The 20,880-nt window shown below is 35.9% G+C and overlaps 1 protein-coding gene across 1 annotated transcript in view; it reads right to left on the bottom strand.

The window, feature by feature from the left end:
- The window catches only part of LOC121417880 (MAM and LDL-receptor class A domain-containing protein 1-like), a 166,693-nt gene that overhangs the window by 101,700 nt on the left and 44,113 nt on the right, over window positions 1-20,880 (bottom strand). Inside the window, exons 36-49 of the mRNA XM_041611614.1 lie at window positions 20,749-20,787; window positions 20,093-20,177; window positions 17,641-17,811; window positions 16,739-16,887; window positions 15,076-15,192; window positions 14,176-14,269; window positions 12,785-12,916; window positions 10,664-10,917; window positions 10,409-10,499; window positions 9,667-9,807; window positions 6,617-6,844; window positions 5,587-5,778; window positions 4,241-4,411; window positions 2,104-2,286 (exon numbers count right to left, since the gene is read on the bottom strand). Of these exons, the coding sequence (XP_041467548.1) occupies window positions 2,104-2,286; window positions 4,241-4,411; window positions 5,587-5,778; window positions 6,617-6,844; window positions 9,667-9,807; window positions 10,409-10,499; window positions 10,664-10,917; window positions 12,785-12,916; window positions 14,176-14,269; window positions 15,076-15,192; window positions 16,739-16,887; window positions 17,641-17,811; window positions 20,093-20,177; window positions 20,749-20,787 (2,047 nt within the window). The remainder of the gene's footprint in view (window positions 1-2,103; window positions 2,287-4,240; window positions 4,412-5,586; window positions 5,779-6,616; window positions 6,845-9,666; window positions 9,808-10,408; window positions 10,500-10,663; window positions 10,918-12,784; window positions 12,917-14,175; window positions 14,270-15,075; window positions 15,193-16,738; window positions 16,888-17,640; window positions 17,812-20,092; window positions 20,178-20,748; window positions 20,788-20,880) is intronic.

The following is a 20,880-nucleotide window of genomic DNA, read 5'->3' as shown; positions in this document are numbered from 1 at the left end:
CTGACTGGTCCGCAGTCTCTGCTGGTGTCCCCCAAGGCACAAAACTTGGCCCCATGGTATTTTTGGCCATTATTCATGAAGCTTCCTTAGACATTGTCGACCCTATTCGAAGGTACAAATACGTTGATGACCTCACTCTCCTGGAGTGTCGCAGCCGACTGGATAATTCCATTATCCAGGAAGCTGTATCATCGTTGAGAGATTGGGCTCAACGTAACCAGATGAGACTAAATCCTCAGAAATGTATATCTATGGATGTGTTCTTCATGAGGAATGCCCCTCTTCCTACAACTGTTGTCCTAGGAGGTAGAGAAATAGCAAGGCAGCAATGTGTGAAACTCCTTGGTGTATTCATTCAGCAAAATCTTAAGTGGGACAAACAAGTCACCGAAATGTTGAGGAAAGCATATGCAAAAATGCATATGCTTCGTTTGCTCAAACACCACAAGGTCCCCACTCGTGATCTCGTGACAGTCTACAACTGCTACATCAGACCAACAGTCGAATACGCCGTTCCAGTCTGGAATCCAGGACTTACCAAGGATCATGTCCGAAAACTTGAAAACATCCAAAAAAAGGGCAATGAAAATCATCCTTGGACGTCAATTCACACACTATGATGATGCTCTCGTTTTATTGAACTTGAGTACCCTTGTTGAACGACGGCAAATGATTTGTCTCCAATTTGCTAAGGAACTGAACAAGCCGACAGGACCATGTCACCATTTGATGCCAGAGGCGCCAGAAACTGCCCTCTCTATGAGGCTTAGAAAGAGACCCCAAGTTCCGCAAATAAAATTCAGAACAAACAGACTCAGGGATAGCACTATCCCATACTCGGTGAAATTGCTGAATGAACTCTAAATTGAACATAAAACCTCAAGTACCCGAATGAACTAAGTAGTTGAAACCAATATTCTTATCTTTTTACATCTACTTCAAGTCAGTTTTATATGTAAATTCCAGTAATTATTAATTTAATAACAAATATTTAGGGAAAATTATTTTAATATATTTCAAAATTTTAGCCAGTTCTTGTGTCTTAATATTTTTGGGCGAGGAAATGTTTAAAAATCTGTTACCATGGTTACAGCATTGTCGTTGGAACACTCTCCCCCTGAGGTTTGTAGGAATATGCTAATGATGGTGTGTGTGAGGGTGTATGTGTGTGCTGTGTGTGTGAGAGAATGAGATGTATATTTCTTAGGGCGGGGATAATGCTTCATGTACTTTGTTCGGATCAGGAAGGGAGGGGGGTTATCTTCCAATATAGTTCACACTCTGTAACCCAATATAATTTCATCACATAGAGTATCATTGTCATATATGGGTCAATTTTTTGTTTCTCATTAAATTATCAATATTTCAATCTGTGTGATTCATCTTCCATCCTTCCTCTTTCTTTTGTATGCCTTTTCCCTTTCACCTTTTCTCTTATTTCTCCCCTCCTTAACTTCAGTACCTTCTCCCCCTCCTTTCCTTCTTCACCTATTTTTCTCCTCCATCCACGTGCATATTCTTTATTACCTTTCCCCTGAATTCATGTATTTGTTTTCAAACTGATCCCGTATTATACATCTAAATTGTGTTTAAAATGTATTACTTTCATGAAATTACGAATGTATGATTATGTGATATATTTTTCTTAACTAATATTTTTATTTACTTTGTTTGGATTATTATGATTATGTAATGCCTCTTTTGTAAACTTACCTTTGTAAACTCATCGCAATTCGACTCTGTCGCAATGATGTTTTTTATCAATAAACCAGTTATCTATCTATCCTTTGTCTTAAATTCTGGATCTTGAATGAATCTGGAATCCAGAAGACACATCTAACTTCTAAGAATAACAGATCAGAGAACTTTAACAGGATATAAGCAAAAAGCTCATTCAAGTGATGTCCTTGATGATATTGTTTCATAACATACATTTTCACATTCGTACAAAAAAATGGCACTGGCATCATTAAAAAAAAAACAAATAAAAGCACTGTTCAATACAACAGGAACCTAAATTTATGTGAAAAAAAATAGCAGAGGGTTAGAAAACAATTACTTGCTTGCAGAGAGAGTATTAATAATAAGCTGTAAAATACTCACATAAGGCAGGACAGTCACCATAGTTGAATTTAATGTCATCCACAGCAATATCACCTTGGTAACCGTCTCGAGCCACACCTTCTAGGTAAACCTTAGGGTTGTTAGTGTCGGTAAAGAGGGCCACGTGTCCCACCATCCAGTTATACCCTTGGTCTCCTGATTTAGTCCACACAACTGAGCCTTCTACTCAGAGTGTGGGGGGGGGAGGGTAGAGAACAAATATTTGATTTAATTATGCCTATTCAAGTATGCATCAAAATAATATGGGAAGAATAGTATATGAGGGGATAGATCAAGGATTGAGAATTAGAATAAGAAGATGATAGTCAGGCGCAGATCCAGGGGGGGGGGGCACAGGGGGCATGTGCCCCCCTCCCATTTGAGAAGCTAAATTAAAAATTTGTAATGTAAAAATGCCATTAAAACAGAGGTGTGCCCCCTCTTTTGACATTGAGAACTTATTTTCTTCTATGCTTGTCAATTTTTTCGGGTACAAAATATCCTTAATTTGTGGTTGATAACGTAATTTTTTTTTGTTTTTTGGGGGGGCGGGACTTGTCAAAAATTTCCTCCGAAAAATTTGCCCCCCCCCCCCTTTGTAAAATTCTGGATCCGCTCCTGATGATGGTTACAATTGAAGTAAATTGAATTGAGAAAATTCATTCAAAAGAGGCCATGCCATTATATACGTCCTACATCCATCCAGTTTGCATACCTGGCGCTGGCATGGCTTTGGTCTCCATTCTATTTGGAGGGGAGAATATTAAAAACAAAACATAATATGCCTGGTATAGAAAAGCATAATTAAAAATGAGAGGGTTGGGCTGACAAAAAGGCGGAGAAAGAGCATAGAGGAAAGAAATAAATAACAAGAAGATTAGAAAAAAGAACAAAGAAAAAAAGGAAGAAAAGAATGAAAGGAGCAATAAGAAAAAAAAACAGACCAAAATTAGAGAATAAGGAATTTTTTAAAGAGAGAAGAAAACAACATTAACTCATTACAGAAAATGTAAATCTTGCACCTGTTCACAGGTCTGTGGTTGTGGGTTCCATCTCCAGTCTTGGTCAGTCATATGAAGAGACATAAATACGGAATGATGATGCGCCAAAATCTAAGAACTTAAAGTTTAATTTGATCAGAATTCATCATCAAAAAGACAAAAGAAGAATTCTAATCAAAGTCTTACCTCACTGACCACTCGTCCTCATCTCGTCATGTTTGATCTCACAGCTGTCAATATTTCTATTATCGAATCCTTACGTTGATACTACATTGTTGTACAGAGTTGGTACGTATAAATGTAAGGAATTTTCTCATATAGGCCGACCACCGGGGAGCTATACGCCCCGCGGTTTGCGGGGAGGAAGGACTCACGTATACGTAGCTAGCCGAAAGACCGAAAGACAGCGCTTGCACACGTGTGATATCGATCGCACGATTCGGGGATTTCCCTAGTCAGCTGTTCAAGTCACCCCCCCCTCCCACGAGCGCTATTCTTACATTGGGGCATAAATACGTATTCTGAAGTAAGACCTTGTACAATAATTACGGGGAGCTGATCTAAAAAAATTGCTTAAATAAATGGTGTTTTTCATGTATTTACTTTTTTGTTTCCCTTTGCTTTCAAAATGAAGAAAATAATTCAGTTATCTTTCCAAGATAGTTAATTATAAATGACTCGAGTGTCATATAAGTTAATAAATTAAACACTATTAATAAAGATTTGTGCCCAAATTGGCTCTCTATAGTTAAACTTCAACTTTAACCAAGTGTTTAATTAAACCCAAGTTCAGAATACAGGCCCTGTGTTTATATATTTTTCTTTGCTTTGATTCCAAGACTGTGATTCATTTTATATACAGGGAATTATTCTTAAATCCATTTACAGCCTTCCCCGTTTACTGAACTGACCCCCTCAATAAGTACATGTACCTCTTTTTATTTAAAGAAAAAAACAATTATATATTTACAAAAAGCAATACAAACTAAAAATTACAAGAAGTTTTTAAAATGTAGCAACAAATAATTAAGAGCATACATGTCTTAAGTCATGAAACAAATACACATTCCAAATGATAAATATTTCCAAATGCTTTAAAGTTGTTATGCCTATTGAATGTTAAGCAATGATCTTACCTGTATTACCCTCTGTGTTTCCATATCCTACACTGAGTTGACCAACATGAGCGCCATACATGTGAAACCAGAAAGTCATACACATTGGAGTACCAGCCTGGAGAGGGTTGCTATAGATACGGGCAGCATCATTACTACTGGTAGAGCTTGAATCAATCACAATATAGAAACCTGCAAGAATGAATAATAGCTAGTTAATAAATAATTCACTGATGTATAGATGGGAGTGGTCCTGGGGAGCAAGCCACACCCCCCCATCAAAAAAAAGTTCCACCACCAAATAAAGATTAATGAAAAGGGTTTAAATATGATATTATATCCTTTTGGTAAAAAATGACGATTTGTATATCAAGAGGGTCAAAGCTGGCGCTTTTAAATTTCGCTTCAAAAACCATTATTGGCTAATTCAAATTTTGTTCTCATTATTGCTGAAGTCACATTTCCCCCATGATGTCCACAGTGAGATTCGAAAACATCCGTTTTACAGATTTCTGTACAAACCCAAAACAGGAAGCTGGGAAAAAAATATAAAATAGCTGATCAGACTCGCAGTACAATTATGCGAAAAGTAACTGCGCCATATGGTACTGAAGGCAGTGTTTTTCTTTTCTTTAAAGATTTTATTAATGAAGTAGAAGGAATTGAAATCATTTTTTCATTTTTTTTTGGGGGGGGAGCCGGGGGCAAAACCAGGAAGGAGCTAGATCCAATAACTTAAAGTAAAAGTTGTAACAGATGTTTTAAGTGCGTTTGAAAAAGATACCAGTAAAATAATAACAATAACTACAATCATAAGGAAGTAATAATGTGTGATAATTCGTGGTATGGAGCCAGATATGATAATGATTTTTTTTTTCTTTTGACATTTTATCACTGAAGTAGTAGGCATTGAGATCATTTTTTTTTTGGGGGGGGGGCAAAACCAGCAAGGAGCTAGATCCAATAACTTAAAGTAAAAGTTGTAACAGATCTTTTAAGTGCGTTAGTGAAAAAGATATAATAACAATAACTACAATCATAAGGATGTGTGATAATTCGTGGTATGGAGTCAGATATGATAATGGTGTTTTGATAAATGATAATTACCAATGCTGTTTATTCAAAATATCGTTCCCGTATCTTCATTGTAATAATCTTCATATCCAAAATAAAATTTTCATTGAAGTGGGTAGAGGGACCTATTCACCGAATATTACTCTATTGTTACTGGGGGTGCTGATCCCCAGTGTTGAGCATTGTCACAGCACCCAAGTAACAATAGATAATCCTCCGTGGCTAGGTCCAAGAGTGGGTAAAATGCATTTTGAAATATTGTCAAATATAAATTCAATATATTTTTTACATACCTTGCTTAGTCTGAGTGGTGTGGTCCGCAGGGGGACCTGTCCCGACGGTTGGTGTACTCCCAGTTTGAATAGTCCAATCGAAATCATCGTTCTTTCCCTGCGTCCACGTGCAGAGAGTGTCTCCTTCGAAGCTGCAATCCCATTGGAGGGGTGCAGAGGTAACCGCTTTGGTCGGGGTAGGGGTAGGAGGGGCTGTGGAATACAGATTTAAGGGAGCATGTTGGTGTCAGGTGTATATCAGAAGGTAAATTCGAATATTTTATAATGATGTATCCATTTATTGGAATGTATTTAGTCAGGTACAAAAGATCAGCAAAAGGCTATTTTTTAACCAATGACATAAATTCAAGATTACAAAAAAAATCATCGAAATCATGCATGTAAATGAAATCAAATTCTGAATTATTATTGTAGGCAAAGCTTAGTAACATAATTAAACAAATATTTTCATGTAATTACAACATGAAAATGACCCTCCACCTGTCGATTCATATTGTTTATATCACTTTTACATCATTCTGTTCATCCATTTCTGTTTAACTGTCTGGCTATATAACTTCATTTCATCATCATGCTGTATTAAATTTCCTCTTACTTTGTAATTGTGTTGAAAATTCTACCGGATCATACTCACAGGAGTTCAACAGGAATTGGTCATGTGACCTGAAACTCAGGCAGAATTATCAATAATACTTGATTAACCTCATGCCTAAGTTTCATGAACTAGGTCCATATACTTTCAAAGTTATGATGTCATTTCAAAAACTTAACCTTCAGTTAAGATGTGATGTTGATGTCGCCGTCAGAAAAGCGGCGCCCGAATAATAGACTAAATAAATGTGAATGGTGATGATGATAATAATAAAAATAAAAAAATTAATAATATTGGTAATAATAATAATAACAATTATAATGATAATAATAATAATGATGTCATCATCATATAATGATAAAAAATGATAATGCTATTGTTATATAACGCTTTTCAGACTCTTAATGTGCCGAGTGAGATAATAAATCAATTACTTACGGACATATTTGCAGTTGTGCTCGGTGTATTTGATATCATCTAACGCTATATCCCCTCTATAACCAACACTATCAATGCCTTCAAGTTGGATGAGATGATAGACACCAACAGATACGTCAATCTCAGCTAGAAACCAGGCGTTACCCTGTTCACCCGTCTTAGTCCAGAGAGTCTTTCTCTCTGCACCGGTCTGGAGTTCTTGAAGATGTACGTTCAGCGTTCCAATTTCTAAGAAAATGATGACAGTTAGAAGAACTCTCTTAGAGAATTTGGAATTCATTTTTGTACTAAATGAAAAACATGGTCATCGTCGTCATTACCATCATGGTGATAATGCTGTTAGTGACAATGATGATGGTTGATCATTGATTAAAAAGATCATCATCGTCTCCACCATCATCCTCATCATCATTACAATTGCCATTATCACCATAACTTTCATGACTATCCATTAGCGTACCTAAGGGGGGGCAGGGTTGCAGACGCCCCCTGACGAGTCACAACTGATCCAGGGGACGTGCCCCCTCTCCTTTTGAGAAGCACAATTAATAATTTGTACATTGTAATTGTAAAAATGCAAACGTATTGAGAACAGACGTGTGGCCCTAAACTTGAAAACCACTCTTTTTTTTGCTTGTCATTTTTTTCTGGTACTAAATATCCTTATAATTGCAGTTGAAGACCCTTTTTTTGCTTTTCAATTTTTTCGCGGACGAAATATTCAAAAAATTGCTCCCCTATTTGAAAATCCTGGGTACGCCGCTGTGACTATCATTATCGTTATCATCGCTTTTAACATTAAAATTGCCGTTAATTGCGATGATGTCGTCAACATCATCGCAATCACCACCACCCTTGATACTATCATCTTCGGCGCCATCAACAAGATCATTGTCATTATCGTTTTAATCATCACCATCAATCCTCATCATAATCATCATCATCATTATCATCACCATCACCACCCTTAATACTATCATCTTCGCCATCATAACCATCATCATCATCATCACCATCATCCGACATCATCATCACCACCACCACCACCATCATCATAATCATAATCATCATCGGCAGCAGCAGCAGCAGCAGAAGCAGCATCATCATCATTTTACCTAGTCCATACATGTGATAATAGAATGAAAAGCAGCCTTCGATTCTCGGTGCGAAGTCAACAGATTGAAGAATAGCATTATATTTGTCTTGCGAACTCGACGCCTCAATGTACAGATAATGACCTATAGTAAAAAAAAGAATGATTACGAAAAACAATATTAATATTACATAGTTGATATTTATCATTATTTCATACTTACTCCAATCATTAATCATCAACCTTTTTATAGTTTGTGTTTAGTTTGTTAATAAATATTTGTCTAATTACTAATTAGACAAATTACTAATTAGACAAATATTTATTAACAAACTAAACACAAACTATAAAAAGGTTGATGATTAATGATTGGAGTAAGTATGAAATAATGATAAATATCAACTATGTAATATTAATATTGTTTTTAAAACAAATCCAAACTTCGCCTAATAGGCGAAGTTTGGATTTGTTTTAACTTTATCTCTTCGAAATAATTTCACGACGAACAACATTTTGCAATTTATAGGATTGAAAAAATCTTATAAATTTGATCAAGCTAAAAAAACACAATGAACTAGATTTAAGAATTGATGGTCATGCCATCAAACAAGTATCTTCGCTGAAATACTTGGGTGTGTATATTGATTCAGAACTGAAATGGGATGTTCATGTTAACCACTTAAGTGAAAAGGTGGGTCGTATGATTTCGTTCCTCCGTAGATTAAGTAAATTTATCAATAGGAATAACTTGAAAATTATCTATCAGAGCGTTATACTACCCAACTTGGATTATGCTGATGTAATATGGCAATCTTCCTATGACAAATATACAGATCAGCTACAAAAGTTGCAAAATAGAGCTGGTAGAATTATCCTTAATATTAACAATCGGTCACATGTTTCTACTGACTCAATTCATGAAGTAATGGAATGGCAAACCCTGAAGTCTAGGCAAAACTTTCATATTCAAACAATGATGTTTAAGATCCTCCATGATTTGGCTCCTAAATATCTAACAAAATACATATTTTACACCTCAAGACCTTACCATTTTCGAAAAAATAATTTGTGCCTCCCCAAACCCAGAACTAATTATTGCAAACGCACATTTTTCTATAGGGGGACAAAGTTGTTTAACAGTATCCCAGATAATATTCGTAATTGTATGACCTTAAACTCGTTTAGATCAGCGTTGTCACATTTGAGACATTGATTTCTTTCTTGGGGGAGGGGGATGGGGCCCAGGGATGGGGTAGTAGTGTAGGAGTAAGGAAACTGATAGTGATTTTTTTCCCTCTTCTCTCCTTTCTTTCTTTTTTCTACCTTTTCTTTTCTCTCTTCCTTCATTTCCCTCTTTTGTCTTTTCTTTTCTGTTCTCTCTTTTTACTTGGTCCCCATGGAAGACCAGCCGCACATATAATTGGTGCAGCTGAATATGGGTTATCCAACCGTCTCTTGTCTTAAGTTTGATCTTTTAACTTTCTTAACATGTTTCAATCAATCATTTTTTTAATCAATGTTTAGAATCATTATGTATGTTACTCCTTGTATCTCTTGTATATATATTGTTATGTATTTTTTATGACGGAAATAAAACAAACAAACAAACAAATGTTTCTCTTTTTTTATTAAAGAATGCAAGGATCCAGAAACTAAAAACAAAATCTCAAAGTCTAACATTCCGCCTAGCACTTTCTTTTAAAGGATCAGAAATTCATTCAGGGAACTGATTAGTCAGAGTCGATTTTCATTGGCGAGGAGCAATGAAAAGAATATGAACCAATGTCATTTTGGATATTTCTGTTTACCGGTCGATTCGTCTTTCATTCCTACCTAAACGCTACTGATCGTTGCATCCCTACCTAAAACGCTACTTTTCGTTGCATCCTCACCTAAAACGTACAGTAACTGATCGTTGCATCCCTACCTAAAATGCTACTGATCTTTGCATCCTTACCTAAAACGTTTCCGGTTGTGTGATCGTTCGTCGGGCCAGTTCCTCCGCTAGATGTCCGACCGCTGATGAGAACCCAATCCATTTTATCTATGTCATCTACATTGAACCAATCACAGATAGGCTCTTCAAAGGTACAGTAGCCTGCAATCAAGTTTGAAAAATAAAAAAAAAACAACGAAAAGAATTATTTGTTTATGCATGCTTTAGTTAAGAACCAACTGAAATTATGATGAAAGCCGTTTTTCCGATGAAGGAACAATTTAAGAGGTTAAACGCAAATAAATGAATCATTTACAAGTTCTGATTGTGTGATTTTTATTTGTTAAGCGTAAAGTTGCTGTGTGTATGTCTGTAAATGTGCGTGTGTCAAATCTATAAATCTATAAATTTATGTTTAGTACAAGTGTTTCTTCCACGGGTCTGTGGAATTATGAATGCATTTAGGTATTGTATAGCAAATACCAGAATACAACAATACCATCAGAAAAATGCTCCCATTGGAGGTGCAAGAAGCTTCAGTTTCGTTGTAATTAAAAGCGAAAAACTCTACTCTCTACATGCAAAGAATTAATCTGGTCCCTAATTTTACTCTCCTCAGAGTGAGCCGAGAGGGGGAGGGGGGGGGGGGGGTAGAAGAAAAAGCGGTAAAGGCAAAGAGAAGAAAGATCGGAACAGTTCACATACTTTGTTTTTTACTTTATTTCCAAGCAAAAGACAACAAAAACGTTTCTCAAGAACGTACCGGGTGACGGGCATCCTCCTACGTCGATTCTGACGTCATCAATAGCCATCAAGGATCCGGGAGTAGAACCAACAGTCCCTTTAAAAGCAGCCTGTGAGTTTAAAGTTGAGAATAATCAAGAAAATGACAAAATATTATCAATGGTAGTTAATTTCAATAAATAAGTATAGAGACGGAAGACCTTCATTTTTTAATATAAGTTTTGTGTTGTAAAAGAGATCAATGTTTATATTTGATTTTTTTTCATTGATTTACCTCAAAACTATGTTTGTCCGTCACACTACTACTTCCAAACCTCCACCCCGCGTAGCCGATAGGGGGCGCTTCCCAAAGCGGATCAGAATATCTGCCAGACTCGCGAGAGTGAATGGTGAGTGCACCGACCCCGTCGTGGTAATAGTAGAATCGAACGCAATGTGGTATCGAGGTGAGTGTGTAAGTAGGGCTGAAAAGAATAGCGCTTTGACCATCCACTGGGTAGGTAGTTGTATCCACCCAGACGTAGTAACCTTCAACATAAACCAGATTGAGGTATAAAAATATTGAAATAGTGCCTTTTAAACAGCCTGTTTGATATCAAACTAGATTTATTGCCGCATATCTAATGTCATAGGACCTACATTAGATGCGGGTGACATAGGATCTAGATATGCAGCAATATATCTAGTATGATTTGGACAATCAGTAATTAACTTTCACTTCATCATTATCATCGCCATTATCATTCTCACTAGTCCCAACAATATCACAAGTGATTGTCATCATCAAGTGCTATCAGAATTATTATCACCAACATCTCTGACATCATCATCGGATTGATCAGGGTGGTGATATCATGTAGATCACTCTTATCACAATCACCATACCAAGCACCGTCTTCATTTTCATTGTCGTCATCATCAACATTATCACGATCGCCGTCGCTACCATCATCACCACCACCCCCCAACGTCATCATCATCGCCACCATTCTATCAACATCATCACGATCACCGTCGCTGGCATCACCGCCACCATCATTAACGTCATCATCTTCGTCACCATTACCACCACCACCAGTGGCGTACCGTGGGTCACGGCATTGGGGGGGCACCAGCAAAAATTTTGAGTCACTTCGTGAGCGCGCGAAGCGCGCCCAGTTGCCAGGTATACTGACCTAACAGAGACATTTTAAGGACAGTGCCATTAAACGGATATGTATCTCACTGGTCAAATAATGCGAGCGCGAAGCGCAAGCTTAAAATTTTTGATATTCAGACCTAAATAGGGACATTATATTCAGTCTTTTGTAATTATGATTTGTACCTGTCTCGCTAAATAATGCGAGCGCGAAGCGCGAGCTGAAATTTTGTTAATATTGACTCTCCAAACAGGAAGATTTTAAGGACTATATTTTAGGAATCCATTAAGAGTATACACATCTCACCATAGTCATCTAATGCGAGTGCCCATAAGCGCTTGCTTATTTTGTTAGAATTACATCTAAACATGCACATAAAGCACTTGTAATCATGATTAACACACCCATCTCACTAATCAAATCTTGCGAGCGCGAAGCGCGAGCTGAAAATTTGAGAAATTCAGACCTGAAGGGGGGCATTTTAAGGCATATTTGTAGGAATTCACGAAGACCATACGTAGTTCACTAACCAAATGATGCGAGTGCGAAGCGCGAGCTGAAAATTTTTGATATTCAGATCAGAAAAAGGGACATTTTAAGGACTGATTCTAGGAATTCATGGAGAGCAGACATATTTCACAAAGCCACTACTGCGAAAGTAAGCACGGACAGGAAATGTTTTATATTAAGACCCTAAATGGGGCCATCACTTTTAAGTAGTCATGAAAAAGAAGCATACTATTGTACATAAAACAATAATAACTCGAAGTGCGAGGAAATACATTTGGCAGTTTGGTGTATATTGACTTGAAAACGGGAGGTTTTATAGTATATAACAGGATCATATTTCTCGGTAAACAGACAATGCGAGCACCAGGAACAATGAAGACATAGGCCCTATGCAAATTTATGAAAAAAATGTTTCTTATGTAGTATAACATAACATAATTATGATATAATATAACATTATAATGAACAATAATGTCTTCTTTTCCACTACGTTTCTCTTCCTTTCTTCCTCTTTTTCTCCTTTTCCCCGTTTTTTTTTTTTTTGGTCAGCCGATTGGGGGGCACGTGCCCCCCCATGCCCCCCCGTAGTTACGCCACTGACCACCACCATGATGATGATCATCATCATCATTATCATTATCATCATCATCACCATCATCATCATCTTCGTCATCATCCTCATCATCACCACCACCAAAACCACCATCACAATTATCACCACCATCATCAATGAGCCATGTTCTCACCCGTATCTACCCCAACAGTACTATCAACTGGGATGTCCTTGTGATCTTTACCACGACTCCGAGACCAATCAAAATCATCTTGAATCTTCTCTTGAGACCAACCACAGAAGTCTGTCTCGAAGCTACATTCCTCTGTAATATAAACGAGTAGAAGTATTATTATTATTATTAGTAGTGGTAGTGATAATAGAAGTAGTAGTAGTAGTAGAAGTAGTGGTAGTAGTAGCAGCAGTATTAGTACTAATAGAAGAAGTATTAGTATTAGTAGTAGTAGCAGCAGCAGCAGTAGTAGTTGTAGTAGTAGTAGTAGTAGTAGTAGTAGTAGTAGTAGTAGTAGTAGTAGTAGTAGTAGTAGTAGTAGTAGTAGTAGTAGTAGTAGTAGTAGTAGTAGTAGTAGTAGTAGTAGTATTAGTAGTAGAAGTAGTAGTAGTAGCAGTAGTAGTAGTAGTATAGTAGTAGTAGTAGAAGTAGTAGTAGTAGTAGTAGTAGTAGTAGTAGTAGTAGTAGTAGTAGTAGTAGTAGTAGTAGTAGTAGTAGCAGAAGTAGTAGTAGTAGAAGTAGTAGTAGTAGTAGTAGTAGTAGTAGTAGTAGTAGTAGTAGTAGTAGTAGTAGTAGTAATAGTAGTGGTAGTAGTAGTAGTAGTAGTAGTAGTAGTAGTAGTAGTAGTAGTAGTAGTAGTAGTAGTAGTAGTAGTAGTAGTAGTAGTAGAAGTAGTAGAACTAGTAGAAGTAGAAGTGGTAGTAGTAGTAGTAGTAGTAGAAGTAGTAGAAGAAGAAGAAGAATAAAAAGAAAAAGAAGAAGGAGAAGAAAAAAAGAAGATGAAGAAGAGTAGGAAAAGGAGGGAAAAACAAAAAAACAGAAAAATGTCTTCCCGCAAATATCACACCTATTCCCTCACTAATGTGCCATGGGAAAGGATGGGTCAGAAATGTAAAAAGAAATTGAGGATAAATATATGTATGTCGCAAAAATTATGCTTTCATTTTTCATTAATGAAAAAGAAAAGACACTATAATATCAGTCTCCCTATGCATTATTATCACGGTTAATTAAAACAAGATTTTTTTTTTATTCCCCTTGTCTTAAACTACAATGGTAATGATTCAATAGTCCATATTTTAAAGTGTGTGATTTAATCATTAGTTATGCGGTAAGGAAATCATTAATACAATATTAATTGAGACACACGCTTTTTTACCTCAAAACTAGCAATTATAAAAGCAGTAGCTGTTTTGAATCGTGGACAAATTTATAAACCACCTTTTCTAATGCGAATTAATCACAGCCTATATACAGATATAGCTAAACCAATAACTAAGACATTAGTGTAAATTTTAGTTTTCACTTTCTTGTACAGGAAAACAGATCGTTTTAAAAAGCGATGTACATACTCAAAACTGGACAGTTTGAAGTTAGATCGAGGAAAATATCATCTATGGCAATATCACCCCAGTAGGAAATTCCACGTACTGCATTGAATATGATCTATAGGATAAAAAAGACATAACAGGAAAAATATCAAAATAAAACACCACTGATTATAACGAAAGCATTCTAATGAAATGAGTATCAAGTAAATGATAATTATAGTTATAAACTGATTATTTTATTAGAAGTTGTAGTCAGTTACAGGCGCGTACGCAGGATTTTTGAAAGGGGGGGGGGTTTCGAGCTGATTTTTTTTAAATCGAAACGAAAGGAAACGAAAAAAGGGGGGGGTTGAACCCCCTAACCCCCCCCCCCCCTTGCGTACGCGCCTGTACAGTTAGGAATAGTACTTGTAAAATCATGATATAAATCGTATAAGATATTAGTTATTTTATATCACAACCACTACTGCAGCTGCAGTAATGGTTATGATTACAATGATGATGATAATGAAAATTAATAACAGTTATAATAAAAATACCAGTTTTTCATCACTTATGTGATTTTTAAAAGAAAGATGGTATTCAATATTGCTCTACAAATCTGCATGCAATATGTAACAAACAATACCTTACACGTACAGACAAAAAATAAGTTCGATTTGCTCCGATTCCTCAAGTTCTACAATAAACTGAATACCTTGCATATTTAAAATGTTTTCTTACTCGTGCTGTTATTTATTTATTTTGAAATGATTAAAAATATGAAAATAACCCTTTAAACATCAGGTTGAAAATATATAATAATTAGCAAATAAAATATAAAAAAATATGTATTTTACTCCGATGAGTACTACCGGTACTTGCAATAAGTTTTGATATAGGCCTATACATCAAGAATGAATTGAAATCTTTTTGTTTTACCTGATAATGATAGTCAGCCACAATGTTTATTTGTCTGTAAACCCATTTATTTTGGAGTGTCCCAGACTGCTTCCACAAAGATTCTTGTTGATTTTCGTCTATGCGAACAGAAGAGACCTGTACTTATTGGAAAATATAAATATGACAAAAAAAAATAAATGAAAACCGTAAGCGTTGGTAAAAAATGGTAAGAAATCAAAATCCTATAAACATATTTGTAATATCCTGAAGTTTTTCAACATTTATACATTGGTAAAGATCTCTTTTAGCAAATGGCGATATAACTGTAGAAAAAATCTTCTCTTTTTGAAAAGTTCATGAAAATTATTTGCGCAGCTCTCCCCCTCACTCTTGTTTTTTTAGATATCGACCGTCGACCGCACCGAAAATTGGCATGCACGTTTCTGGGAAATAGCCTTCAAAAGTGTATAGTAATTTTTTTCATGAAAATTGCGATCAATTAGGCTAATTTATGCTTAATTGGTGTGTAAAATCGTACTTTTTGCTCTAATTCCCTAAATAAAGATCCAAAGTGTCATATTTCTGGTGTAGAAACGCTTGGTCATGTTATTTGTAACTAAACATGAAAACAAATGCAATATCAATTCGATTTCTTATGTATTGTATTGGGTTTTTCATTTCTTATGTATTCTCCTTTTTTTGTATTTTTTAAATAAACGTTGTCGGGACTCTTTAGCGATAATAACGGCATAAAGTAAATCCATTTAAACCAAAAAAGTGAAATAATCATCTATCTATGAATTTTGGTTGAGAACAGAATTTGCATTGACTTATGTACACTAAATCACGTTTTTGAGCAATCTGAGGTCTGACATGCATTTACGAAATTCTAAGTAATTTCGAATTGCGTACCCGGGCGTCGCAAATAGGTCTTAAAAGATACAGTAGACTTGAAGGAAACCCTTTCACGTTCGGAAAATATTGTGCGAAAAGTCGAGAGGGGGAGGGAGCGGGGGCTCCATGGCCCCGGGTTCATCGGATAATAGGTTAAACAATATATGCTCCCGATTTCTAAATCCTGGATCCGCACCGACACTCGGCAACAATTAACTCGGGAATTACAAAAAAAAATAAGAAGATAATGCCTGAATGATACGGTGTATATGCATACCGTAGTTCACACTCACCAATAGATTCATACATGGTAAAGAAAAATATTGTGTGATCACACACTGTAAAAACTGTGGTATTAAAGTTGACACCAATTGGTGTTAATAATAATAAAATAATAATAATAATAATAAACAGTTCTTGTATAGCGCATATCACAATTATGAATAATGTCTCTATGCACTCCCAAAGGACTTGGATATTATTACCCCAGCTGTAGCTTGGCTGCCGTAATTACTATGATTACAGCGCACAGGTACCCATTCACCTCACCTGGGTTGAGTGCAGCACAATGTGGATAAATTTCTTGCTGAAGGAAATTGAAGGTGTTCATAGAGGACAACACCCTGAGGTGTTAAAATTACACCCTTTGAACATAACACCAAAGAATGTTAATGTAACAACACAATGTGTTCCAATAACAACAATAGGTGTTAAACTAACACTGTCAATTTAACACCCGTGTAAAATAATTGATGTGGTACTCTATGTACACCGGTTAACACCACATTTTTTTTACAGTGAATCATACCTCCAATGCACCCATCGATTGTCCATACATGTGAAGCCAGAATTTAAAGCATGCTCCGTTAGGTGTAGCAGTGATAGGTACAGATTGTAGCTTAGCATTGTACCCCTGAGATCCAGGTGACGCCTCGAAATACAGGTAAAAACCAAGTTCTGTAAGAAGAGGGATACAAGTTCAGTCAGCTCAACAAGAGGTTCCATAAGTCTAATTACAACAGGAAGGTTAACGATGTTCGTTCGACTCAACCCATTCGATTTTCTTTCAATTTGATATTGCTGATTGACAAAAGTGTATGAATATAATTGAGAATCTAACACTGATTCTAGAAATGGTAACTACTGAATTTCCTTTGCCCAAATTGGGAAGATTTATCAATGACTTTGGAACTATTTTTGACTGGCGAAACATTTAGGGCTATTAACTGTTTCAGTTGAGTTGATAAATTTGATCCCATCATAGTTATCTTCATAAATGGCGATATATTTTCAAAATGAGCTGGCTACGATACTCTTCTCTGGTCATATATGGAATGTCAGATATACTATCCTCTTTTTTCACGTATATTTTTTATGAATTTTTCCAAAGTGCCATTTTAACACGCAAGTCATTGGAATGTTTTACGCGCGTGACACCAAGAGTTCCAAGCATCGTATTAGTCATTTCGTTATTGATGACCTTTATCTGCTCATGCGCAGATGAAGGTCTACAGAATACATTATATACATATAGATTGAAATCAACAATTATCATGGAATCATTACATCTACATCAAATCATTTACATCAATTCATCTACATCAATACATCAATTAATCTATATTTATTCCTCTTCTTTTAATTGTTATTATCTTATTACCAATATCGTAATTATCATCATGCTAAAAAAGAAAGATGATTGTGTCTTACGTGAATTTGTAGTATGATCATAATCAGGCCCTGTATCAGTTGTTGGGGTTCGAAAGTTTTGTCTGTACCAGTCAAGATTATCATCCGGCATATTCCTCCATCCACACCAGTTAGAATCAAAATCACAACTAACAGTATCTTGATTGATGGGATTGGCTGCCAAAGGCATATCTGAAATAAAAACAGATCCTCGATAAAATAATGTAATGCTAATTATTTATTCTTTTTCCAGTGTTCCAGTGTTCTGAAAATAAAATTCATCTGTAGAAGTGCCATTATGGAGAAGTACCGTAACAGACTAGTTCATGAATTCGTATCTATTGTAATCCATTGTATAGAAATGTGTATTCATCAGCATTAGGCCTACAAACATAAATGAAACACATATACATGGTGTGAGAACAGAGAATAAAGGGCAAATATTACATGTAAAGTAGACGGACAAAAATATGATTTTTTCACCAGAAACCATATTTATGAGGTTAGGGTAAATCATTTTCTATGAACATTCATGATTTTATGACATTAGTTTATTTTTATGATGTTGACTTGTTATGATTGTATTTATTTGATTAATATTTTGTTGAAAATGAAATAAGTGAAATGAACATGAAATGGTTTCACCTTCAACGCGTGGTGTATTGCGTCTATTGTAATAAAATAAAACTGTCTGTATACGCCATGCTATCTTATGTTATGTGCTCTTATCACCATTAACCGTGTCATATTAATATTTCTACAACACTACTCCTATGCCTAGTATTTTCTGCTTCTTCGGATGCTGCTACTTTTTGAAGAGAACATATTATGGATAAAATAAGAAATTACTTGGGAGACGTCGGGGTATTTGATATTACCGCGCTGCAGAACTCAGAGATACAAGAACTCAACTATCCCTCATCTCACACACTCAGGGCCGTCGCCAGGGGGGGGGTGCGGAGGGTGCGAACGCACCCCCCTTCAGAACCACAAAAAAAAAAAAAATAATAATAATAAAAAAAAAAAAAACGGAGGGGGGGGGGTAGGGATACTTGAGGGCTCTTTTGAAAAAGATCTGGCCGGCGGGCTATATAACTGCATGAAATTGAGTTAATGAGTTGTTTTTTGTGTTTTTGTGTTTTTTTTTTCATAAAAAGCACCCCCCCTAGAAAAAAGCTGGTGACGGCCCTGCACACTGTTAGAAAATTTGTCCTTAAAATAAAAGAACTTCCTGCAGCAGAGTCTCGAGAACACCTGTAATCTTACCAAATTGCTCAATCTTCCAGGAAATTGGTATTGGGTGTATGGAACCTTACAAATTTCCTTTAATGAAACACCCATTTCCCCTTTTTAAACAGACCTGATCTGTTAAATTGCAGAAAAAAATCCTGTTTTATGAATTTACAGAATGATTCTGTGATTACTCTTTGCAAAATAGTCTTTCTTTTTTCTGTAAAATCAGGGATTTTTTAACAGTGCAGCGCCATTGAATGCTGTTCTGTGATAGGTCTAAATTAGACATTGCTATGTATGTGCCTATGTATATTATGTTCTTAATATATTTTGTTAATTCTTACGTATATAATATTCCCCTTTTCTGTTAACTTTGTATATGTCAGCCTTCGGACTGTTTTACAATGTCTTTTCATGATAAACCGAATTGAATGAATGAAGAAATATGGGTCAGAAAACGTTAGCTGTGACATTATTTCATTCTCGGTTCCAATACGAAACAACGCAATATTTTCATTTACATAGCGTTCTTCACAATAACTGTATCACAGCGTTTTACAAAATGAGCTAAAAGAAAATAAATATACATACATTAACGACAAGTGAACTGACTATTTAAAAAAATTCTTTAATTACAGCGATTTAATTTTAGGGGCATTTTGTTTAGATATGCACGCTGACGAGTTGCTCAATTCATTACAAATCTACGTCCAACCTTACTCTGTTGGATTCATGAATATTTATTAGTAGTCTTTGAAGAAATAAACAGTATTATGATGCCCAGAAGAGAGTTTGGTAGATGAAGCAACAATATCTCCGTGCCGCGATATATTTTCTTGTCAGTATTTGTACATCCGACGCGAGAGGGCAGTGTGAATGACAATATAATCGGCTGTTTTAGAGACTTGGACTGAATCAAATAGAGAATCTCGGACTTGCATCATTGTTTGATAAAACCAATTTAAAGTCATTCTAGGCGAGACTCGAACTTGCGTCCACGAACTCGACTGCAAGATCGGCTGACTGCTTGAGCCACATCAATCGAGCATATCAATATGTCATATATTCTATCGTTTCGTGTCACCATGAATATTCATAAGGAGTAGTCTGAATAGATTAAACTCTGGTATATCATCATTCACATTGCCTGTTTCTGTCGGCTGCATAAGTGCTGACGAAAAAATCGCCTTCGGGCCCAAGACCAGAGGTGAAAGTGAAAAGCAAAATGAAAGAATCTTACAATCGCACGTATCGCTCTCCGGGCTGAAATCATCCAATGCGATGTCTCCATAGCTGTAATAACCTAATACCGCCTCAACTTTGATCTGTTATTAACGAAACATTTGAAATGATTAAAGCAAATATGAACCAGCAAACTTGTATATTACCAATTCAAATCCTCAACTATATAATTGCCAGTCTCATTACCCATAAAGCATAATGTAGTCGATGGCCCGCTTGAATGATTACATTACAAATCAGTACAAACAAAATTATACAGTAAAAAGGATAGAAATGAATTAGTATAGTTTATTTCATTCTCAGAATTAACTATTTCTATCTCAAAAGACTATCTCGAAAGATTTTCAGACTTGCAGTTGGTTGTCTACCTTTTTGAAGGAATACAAGCTGTTTGGATATTGTTCCGAATATGAACGCACGAAAAGTAAGCTCTTCATTGCCATTTTTACAAAAGACAATCAAATTTTCACAGACAAGCTTTGAAAACGTGTTTTTTTTTTCAACTAAGCCTTTACATGGAAGACATGAATAAAAGAAAGCATTACTTTGAAAGTATCACAGTCGAACTGACACATAACCCCAACCCCCACCCCCCCCCCAAAAAAAAAATAACGACAAATCATTTCGAAATAGTTGAAAGTATAAAACACATACCACAAATATTTTTCTTGTCGATGGGGTCGCCGTAGTTGTCTATGGGAAGGAAACACGAAATGTGTTTGGTTATTCCTTTAATTTAATTCTTCAATATAATTCTAAACAGGTAGAGTGCCTCTGGCAATCTGG

The sequence above is a fragment of the Lytechinus variegatus genome, chromosome 6 (assembly GCF_018143015.1).
Source record: "Lytechinus variegatus isolate NC3 chromosome 6, Lvar_3.0, whole genome shotgun sequence".
In the NCBI taxonomy this organism is placed as follows: domain Eukaryota; kingdom Metazoa; phylum Echinodermata; class Echinoidea; order Temnopleuroida; family Toxopneustidae; genus Lytechinus; species Lytechinus variegatus.
Note: the sequence above shows the minus strand (reverse complement) of the source record. Positions and strands in the feature narration are given on the sequence as shown.